The 10147-nt window shown below is 42.0% G+C and overlaps 1 protein-coding gene across 1 annotated transcript in view; it reads left to right on the top strand.

Moving 5' to 3' along the window:
- Nucleotides 1-8161: 8161 nt before the first annotated feature.
- LOC100740902 (protein groucho-like) overlaps nt 8162-10147 on the top strand; it is a 177714-nt gene continuing 175728 nt past the window's right edge. The window contains exon 1 of the mRNA XM_033321281.1: nt 8162-8191. Coding sequence (XP_033177172.1) covers nt 8177-8191 — 15 coding nt within the window. The 5' untranslated portion in view covers nt 8162-8176. The remainder of the gene's footprint in view (nt 8192-10147) is intronic.

Here is a 10147-nt window from a genome sequence, read left to right on the forward strand (position 1 = left end):
GTTTTCCACTGGACTTAGCACAATGCTGCGCAAACAGGCGCTCGCGCCTGCTTTTAGAGCCCAGCGGTCGCGATACAGAGAAAGCGGCAACCGAGCGAGCCAACGAAACAAATTGCGCGGTCCGATTGAATAATCCACGAGGATCGTGTTCTTCTGTGGCAGGTTAGTTCTTCGTAACTCAGCCGGTAATACAAGTTTAAGGAAACGCCTCGGCCAGGACTTCTCAAAGAAGTCTGCGGAAAGCGCAAAGGAGAAATTGGATGGCGTTGGATGAAAATAGTAGGAAGGAAGGAAGGAAGGAAGGAAGGAAGGAAGGAAGGAAGGAAAGAAAGAAAGAACGAGGAGAAAATGGAAAAGGATCGTGCTCACGAGCAATGAAAAATAATGGGGCGGCACCACCCCCGTCGTTTCCTCTTATACTTCATGAAGTAGAAAAAGGAGAAGCTCGCGCTGCCGCCCTTTAATCTTCGCTTTAAGCCACCAACCGTTTCGCGAGTTTAGCGCGAAATGAAAAATTCATTTCCATCCAGGCGACACGACTTTCTCCCGCTCGTCTCTCTTTCTCTTTCTTTTTCTCCTCGCCCTCTTTCGCTTACTGTTCAGCATTCCACCGTTTTTCCGACCGTTTCTTAACGTCCCGCCGCCCGTGGAATTCATTACGAGAATGTCTGCACGCCGCACATCCGATTACAGAAATGACGCATGCAAGAGAATGCTCTTGTAACAAGGTTTATAGAGGAACGCGGCGGACGAGCGGTTTGTCTTTATCAGGCCTCCGGGTATCTTAATCGATCCTACCGTAATCTGTTATGGCGAATCGTCCTATTTTTTTATGTCAATTCCATTCGACGCATGTGGATAGTGTTATTACGCTCGTTAGATTAGAGGAATCTCGCTCGTAGGAGTCAGTCGTGGGAGAATTCACGTTTACTCAGTTTGATTCGACCGAGGATTAAATGGAGTGAAAATTAACCGAAACTAATGGAACTGGATTTAAATGTTTTCCTACTAAAGAACTATATGTATATTGTTTCGGTATCTTTGCAATGGAAATTTAGATTGAGTATATATATAAAAATTAGAAATAGTAACGGGCAAATGTTGGTTGCTTGTGTTTACATTACTGCAGCAACAAAAAATGTGCAAATAAATAATACGAAGCACAAACAGGAAGCGTAACTAAACAAAACGTATAATATATTGGTATGTATTTCGGATTTCGGTTCATGTTTTCCAGATATTTATTTGTAAATATCCATTTTTCTCCAACAAGACCTTATTTGCCAAAATATCATTAGTATTTGAACATCTGAAATTTGAGCTATTTTTGAACCACTTCGATATATTTCACGATATATGCATGATACCAAGTCATCGCTTAAATTGTTACAAAATCAACAATTCTTAACTAGAACTGAAAACAAACACGATGAGTAACACGCCGCGTCGTCGATTAGCATAACTCCAGAAAAAAGCACATTCATCCCACAAAACGATTAGAAGAAAAAATCACAAATGCATAACAACACCGATCTTTCCTTTTTACCCGTCGCTTTATTCCTCCACAAAAAGGCTGAAGAACGGAGAACGAAACGGAACAAACACCGGTTGATTGCATCGTTTTTCCACGATCCGGGACAGCTTTCAAGACGCTCATTCCGGCACGGGGCGTTAATTCGTATCTCGTTCCGCATCTTTCCGCGCGGACACGCGGTGTTTACGCGTGCGGGCGCGCGAGACCTATTAATTTCGCATCTTGTCTTTTTTCCCCAGGCTGTGACTTTTCCGCTCGAGTTTGCCGTAGCCGTAAGTGGCCGTATTAATTATTTCCTCGTTCCTGCCCCCGTGATCCGCTCTCATCATGCTCTCATATTCATCCCCTATCAGCGGGTTCGCGTCACCCTCCGGCGATTACAGCGTTGCCTTCGTGCTGCAATTTATCAGGTGGTGCTGGATTACTATATTTTCCTGCGCGATGAGTGCCACCGCGCCGTATCCTGGCGCAACTCTCGCTGCACACATTGCGATTTGCATGCGAACTGGCGCCGTTATGCGCCAGATAACGAGCTTGCTGCAGTGAGCTGCAAGCATACGCAAGCATTAATACTCGGCCGCGATACCGTGCGTGTAAACCGATTCGTGTCGACTTTTGCACGGAGAGGAAAGTTTAACACGTAGGTGGTCTCGTCTGTGTACACAAACACTATACGCGTACTCTCTCTCTCTCTCTCTCTCTCTCTTCGTCGCGTTCTACCTTCTTGGACTTTACCCTTCTTCGTTACGCGTTACGTTCTCTAGTGGTTGGCTTGATCTCTTGCGTGCACGTTTATGGCACGTCGGTGTAACATCGTTAAATCGATCGAACCGTCCACTCTTATCGCTCGATCTCGTTAATAACCTTCTTTCTCTTCCCTTAATTACCGCCGCGGCACGAGAAAGGAGTAACGCGAGCGCACGCGAGCGAAAACGAACCATGGAATCTCAGCCGGCCCGTGCTCCAACGCGTTTCTCACGATCATGGCGAATCAGACCGGACTAGATTGTCCGATCGATGCTACCGACGATTATCGGCAAACTTTCGATCGTATCGTTCCGACTCGATTCATCGATAATGCGGCCCAAAGAAAAGAGATAAGAGAGAGGACCGGTGAAATCAGACGTAATGAGCTTTCAACATCGCGGTTATGCCTCTTCCCACAGTTACGTACGAAGCGTGTGTATTGTGTTTCTGAATTGATGTTCTGTTCTCGACTCATTGATGGATAGACTGTGTTTCAAGATATATTGTATTTCCAAATGAAACGTTCTTTTATCAGATCCCACGTGTTATCTAATTTTTGTAGTCGTATGAAACTTACATACTACTAAATGATACGAAATTTACTATATCTACGTAGACGTAATTAATTAATAAGTTCTGTAATAAATACGATGGAGAGCAAATACTTTTTGTAGCTGCTGCAAGGTTAACCAGTTTTAACATTTCGTAGAATTTGCTATAAAAAATTTAATAGAAAATGAACGCTTTAATTTTTAGTAAGAACAACGATCGAATAAAATCGATAAAAAATAGCGATAAGTGTGGCTTAAAATATCTCGTACATAAGACACGTGTAACAAGGCACCTAAAATTTCATCTTTATCGGCGACCCTTACCACCGAACAAGAATGTACGATCAGATTGTTGGATCATGTTCTACGATCTCGATGTTCTTTTCGATGTGTTGTTACTATCTTGCGGTTTGTTCAGATGAGACGTAGGGTCTTTTATTTGTTTTGTTCGCGGACGTACGGTTTCGGGACTCTCCGGGATACGATATCCCGTATATTCAGCTCTTTCTTTGTTCCTTTGGATGCCTGCGATCTTGCAGTTGCTATTTCTTTTATAGGTGCTACGGTTCATGGTTATGTTGCGCTTTTAGATTTCTTTGAATTTTTATGTCCTTATAGTATGCTATTTAGAAAATCAGGTTTCGGATCGACGATCTTCAAACATCGTTTATGTGTCGCATTTTATTGCAGAGAACTCTACAAAAAAAGCCATACTGTAAACGTATTCAAACATTCCACGATTCATAGTACGTATTTGCACTAAAGATTAATCACAATTATCTGGCGACAGTTCTACTTATACTACAGTACCAAATATGACTCATTAGGCAAATAGATCTGCTTTTATTTCGTATCGAACCTGGTTTAATAAATTCTTCCGTACAACGAGATTTCCTCTAACGTTCGTATATCTATTCATTCTATCGCTTACATTAGTCTTTCAATTCAACTTATCAAGAGCGTTCTCGTTATCAGGAAGCCAGCTCGAGTGGAAAAACGAACAGCTCGAGTACGACAAGCCAGCGAGTGCTAATGAAAGAAGCATAATACGCGTGCGAATATTCGTGCTGGTTTGGCTGGGAATCCGAGAGGCTCGATGGAAAAGAAGGATGGTGGCCGATGTTCGCGCTGATTGATGAACTCCAAACAAATAGGACGAAACGTTATGCAGAACGTAGTCCGTGTACATCGTAGATCGTTATCGATTACGAAAGATTAATAGCTCGACGAAGTGTTGCACGGGTTTTAACGAGTTCCTGATAAAAAGTTGGCAGGCCGGTCTAGCGGCTTCTGATTCCATGGCACGAAATCGATCGATCCCCAACGAAAATCTCCCTCTGTGCCTCGTGTGCGGTTAATATAAGAAACTCTAACGAGCGTGTAAGAAACGTGAAATAATTAGTACCGGTTTCAACCGAACCTCCCTTCCTTTTCCACTCTGTCGGTCAATTTCTTCCTTTCCGTTTCTCTCCCTCTCTCTCTCTCTCTCTCTCTCCCTCGCGCTCTCATATAGACCTCTCATCTTCCGTTCTTACTCGTGTTGCCTTATGCAGATGCGAACGGAACGTATTAACGTCAGGTACGTACAAACTTGCCCTCGCCATCGGTACCTTCGCACGTGCATATGGCTTTAATGGATGTACTACATAACCGCAGAAGCGGGGGTATCGATGCCTCGCGTGGTAACTACGTCGCTCTTCCTCTTCCACTGTTCTGCTCCCTTCGTTCTATCCTCGTCTAGTCTTGTAATCTCTGAACGATTCTCGAACACATGGAATAGATACATTATGCAAAGCAATTTTTTTGTCATCCTAGCGTGGGATGTTGCTAAATCACGTCTAAAAGCGAAATCTCTCGCCAACGGTTGAAATTCATCGATAAACCGTAATTATAATGCTCCCTTTAACAGACGATTACATCGTTATTACAATGAAGCGGACAAGCATCGGTCGGCTACCGGCGCCGAGTGATTTCAACCTCCGCCTGTTACGGATAGCCTCGTGCAAGGATAATTACCGATGAAATAAACTAGGTGTAATTCGAGTGATTCTGGTTTAAGTAGCAGGCCCGTGAGCTGGAAAATAGATCGCTCTGGGCGTGGGCTAAGCTCACCCTCCCCGATCTGCTCGTAATCGATGCACGAATAATTGGAAAACGAGAGGGAGTCCTTATCGGCCGGGCCTGAGAAATTAGATTCGCTTCTCGGAAGGACTAGCAGCGTTTTCTTCTGCGTTTATAAGCGGCCATGTTAATGATAGTATGGGATTATATTGATTAAGGAAATTGTATTGTAATTCGGGATATAATTCGTTCATGGCGATCGATCGAGCTTGTAGTACAACCTATTTAACCACTAACCGTCTATGCTGTTGTGTTTCGATGCCGACGTTTCGAGTTGAAAATATCGCTGTAGCGTTTAACCTGAAGATCTTTCGAACCATCCAAGGTCCTAGCTATTACTAAGAAATGTCGTTTTGTTCCATTTTTCCTTTTTCTTTTTTCAATACACAATATAACCTTTACAATATAACCTTTCTGACAATTCCTGAAATAGGATTGTAAAGAAAGCAAAAGACACGAAGCCAAGAGTCCGCACAAATTAGGATTTATGTATTTAGGAAAACTGATGCGTGTAGCACGTTTTGAAGGTTCTCCTAGTTTACAGTACAATACAGAAAAGGGCTTAATTTATGATACTCTCGAGTGTCTTCGCTTTCCCTTCCTAAGACCCAATGTGACAAAAACCAGGCGACTATCCCAGACCTTGCATACTTTGTACTTTCTTTCATATTCTTTAAAAAGAAATTGCAAATTTTAATATATGGACAATACACATATGAATTTGTTTGAACAAGTAGTAAATAATTATATAGCAGTAAAATTAACGTTAGTAAACCATGTTAACGACAACTAACTAAATAACAACAGTAACTTAGTAACAGCTAAGGCTAAACAATCGCAAACAACCTCAATTACTCATTTGCACAGAAAAAAGTTTTTTTCTTTCTTTTATTTATTTATTTACATTTTACAATTTGTCCAGTAGGACATTTGGGAAAATATTATAGCTTAGTGGTATAGTAATATAGCATATGGATGGCTATCCCCAGTGGGATACCATCTTCGAATTTGATTGATTTATTTGTTTAGTGTGGCGAGTGTTTGTTTGTTAGATTATGTCCTTTGTGAGATCTGTTGGGTACAATCACTCATTGCACAGAAAAAAGTAAAACTCTAGTTTGGAACCTCACTATCGAACGTTGGCTTTATCTTTCGCTAATTTCTCAATTTAATTAATTTGCATCATCAAAAGTCCAATTGTTCAAAGGCAAATTTGCCCATCTCAAGATTTCAAAATTATTACTTTTCTTTCTTTATTATTTAATTTGTACTTTACAATTTGTCCAGCTGGACATTTGGTAAATTTTTCTAACTTAATTGCTAAATAACACGTGGATGGCTACCCTCAGCGGGATACTATCTTCGATTTTTTTTTTTTTTAATATTTGTTAAAATTACAATCAATTCTCGCGTTGAGAATTTTCAGTAGTTTTCCTGACGTGGCGCAGTAACATGGCTAATTATTTATAATAAGTTATTACTTATTATAGATAAGTATAATCTGTACGTAAGTATTATAAATAAGCGTTGTTTTACGAAATTCACTGAGCACTAGACACACGTCTGCACGCTTCGGCACTCAACAGCGAACCCCATCTTCGATTGAGATTTCAAAATGAATTTCAAAACGCAATATCCCTAACGTCGTCAATGGCTCTGTTATTTCTCAATTTATAGAATGGATCAATGGCTTCTGAAGAGTTTACATACTTATATACAGACACCTAAGAACCAGCAGTTTCGATTCTTACATCACAAAGACCTCCGCACGAGAAAGGATCTGGTTGTTGATAAAATATATACGCGCTCACTATTTGTTCGGTGCCGTGATCGGTCGCAGTTGTACGCATCGAAGGAACGTTTGGAGAATCCAGTGATTCGCTCTGGAAATTCGAGAAGAGTCCGTTATCCTCTTGGCTCATTGTCGAGTTTAACCCTGCTCTTTCTTCCAGCTCAACCTGAAAACAGCCTCTAAACTCTAAACACGGGGGCGTGTGTACGATCTGGCATCGAATTTCGATTCTGTTGGTCGATTGCGTATACGCTCGAGCACTCGAACTCGGTGGTTCGAGTTTCTCGAGGACCTCTCGTTATTTACTGTCATCCGATTCGGCTACTCCCTGGAACCGTTCTCGAGCAGCAAGGGCGATCGTTCGAACACGGTCGGGCGAAAGAAGGAAGCAAAGAAGAGAAAAATAGGGACGTCCCGTGGAAAACTCGAAAAGCTCCTTGGCCAGGCTACCCGTCGATGGAAAATTAAATCAGACCCGGCTGGACAAAGAGACTCGAACTTGCGGAGATCGTGGAACAAACCGAATGCACATAGGCACTTACATTCCCTTATGCTTGGTTCGTAAGCTTATCTCGTGTGCAGATTTTCGTTTTCACTGTTTCAATACAGTTGTACAATATTACAGATACAGATATACAATTGTCATAACTTTCTCTGTACTGAATCGAAAATTCCCAATAACGAATCAATTTCTTTCTGGAGTGAAGCTAAACAAGATGATTTATATTAAATTGGACAATTTCCATGGCACTCGAATTATTCGATTCGAAAAGTGATTGAATTTTTTAAATATACACGGTTTATGACTCAAGCTTTGCAAATAACATCGTGGCGTTAATTTATAGCTTTTACGAGAGAGAAATCATCTGGTTTGCTATTTCGCCCGGAAACAACGCTCTAAACATCTCCATATCCCACCGCAGCACAGCGAAGAACCCTCCTAAAAAGATATACATGGATGTAAAATCGTTTCCGCTTGAATAACATCGCAGAAGGAAGGAAAGTGCGGGAAGCTTGGTAGTCCGTGTTCTCTTAGGATTCAATCGGCGTGCACGTCGAACGAAATAATCATATCCCGGTTAGATTTCAATGCGCTTATCCCTCCTTCGTCCTCTCGTTCCGCTGTTCTACCGTTCGGCCAGCAAAAGGAGCACCTCTTATCCCTGTCACCGCGAGAGGCAGAGAGGCATTACTCGCGTAATAGCGATCTGAAAAGCGAGTACACTCGTTGCCGGTTTACCAGGTTTCCTAACAGTAATTTATCGGCTCCCATAGCGGCGCGTGATGTACGAGCAGGACCACTCTTTCCTTCCTCGGCCAGATCGAAGATAAACGGCGTATTGTCTCGGTGCACGGCGGACTAGGAGAATCGCTGGCCACGTTGCTGCTCGTTGAAGGAGGCGAACGATCGTTCTTGCGGGCGCACCCTGTATGCAGATATCGAAGGTAGGTGTGTTGAGGCCATTATGCCCGCTCGAAAGACTTCTACCTCGCCAGTGTATGCGTGTACCGTGTGTATGCCTATATGCCATTCCGCACACAATCTACTCGGCTCCGTTATTATTCTACCGTCGCGGCCACCGCCATTTACCACGGAAGACAAAGATGGCGCGTGAGGTCTTCGTCATCTGTAAGAAAGAAAAAAAACGACGAAAAGAGGGACGACAGGGTGGCCATAGGGGGTTGCCATTGTCGCGAGGAGAACGGAAATTTTACGATCGTTATCGGATCCTGCCGTGCTCGAAACTTTCGAAACTGAGTAGTCACCGTTTCGTCGTGCTCGATAAAGCGTTAAGTAGTTAGCGTCGTACCGTAGCTGGTGAGTAAGCGAGAAGCAGCTGGCCATCGTTCTACCGATACGTTCTATCTATTCCGGTGACGACAAGTCGAAGTAACTAGCAGCGTTTTTATAACGCGCTTATCTCTTCGCGGACTCTGACACGCGTACTCCTTTACCTTTGCACTGGTATCGTTTTGTCATGGTATATTTCCGTCGTTAATTCCTCCATTTCTTTGCAGTTTCTTCGCTTCGCTCGGTGCATACATATTGTTGAACGTTAACCTTCCAGACTTGACACCGATAGACGGTACCGGCTCATCAATTTTCTGCACTCGTAAATTTGCTTTCATATCTGCGCGCTATATACGAGGATGTAAATTTTCGAATGTTATGTATAGAATGGTAGTCATCGAGCGCGTTCCCCTTGGGCACAAATTTATTACAAATGGAAAGAGATTACTATTGTTTACGTTATTGTTAGGTATCTTTTAGATAAGTAATTTGAACGTACGTACTAACTGATATCTAACTGATGGACGTTAAGGTTAATCGCGTGTTTGTGAAATGAGTTCATATAACATGGGAATATTTATTCGCAGGTATGTTAATTCTGTTTTTTAATTGGATTAGAAAAAAAAATGAAACGGGTATTTGGTATTCGGAGGTTAAGAGGTTAAAGGATTGACAGTTTAACGAAAGAGCACGTCAATTGGTATTTTACATGAAATAATCATATTACGATACATAAACACGGGATACAAATATTTCGAATAACAAGCCCTTTAATATATCCTTAAATATTCATGTCAATATCTTGATTAATTTAAAAGATACAATTTCAACAAAATCATTGTTTACGATAAAAGCGCTCTATCGATAAAGTATCAATCGCTTGGAGCGAAGCAATTATTATTTACATAACAAGTTACCTATGATTATTCTATGTGTAGTTACCTACTCCATGATATGTAATAATTATCTATAATAATTTAAAATTGTAGAAGAAAATTATTCAAATATTCATACGATAAGATTAAACGCCGATTACTTATCAACAAAGTTGAAACGTATGTACTTTGATCGGTAATAATTGCATGTTTACTTCTTTGAAAAACTATTTCAATGCATATTCATATTTTCGTTTTGCGACGTATAGCTGTCGATAATAAGTTGCACGACTGTTTTTCACACGATTTATGCACCTCACGCGATCTTTCCTCGTTCCAGCGTAATTTTCCGCTAGCTATCTCGAGCCGACTCTGATCGTCATTACTCCGAAATTTATCACGCAGCACGGCGTAAACAGGTTCGAAAGCGGGATCAATCGTGAGAATAGGAGAATCCAACCACCCTCGTCGGCAACGAACGAGGGGACGACGGATATTCTCTCCGGGATCGCGTAAATCCGATTACGTGGAAAGCAGCAGCCGCGTTATAAATTCCCGATGAAAGTCGACTTTAGGGAAAATACCGACCCTTTCCATCCTGTGTTATCCCGCTCTCTCGTTGGAAGATCGACGGAAGAATCGCCACCGTTACCACCGCCGCCATTGGCCAGCCGCGCCACCGTAGAATTTATTTATTTGCTTAACGCGCCTTTTATGAACCGGTAGCGGCTGGGG

Source organism: Bombus impatiens, unplaced genomic scaffold, assembly GCF_000188095.3.
Source record: "Bombus impatiens unplaced genomic scaffold, BIMP_2.2 scf_0418, whole genome shotgun sequence".
In the NCBI taxonomy this organism is placed as follows: domain Eukaryota; kingdom Metazoa; phylum Arthropoda; class Insecta; order Hymenoptera; family Apidae; genus Bombus; species Bombus impatiens.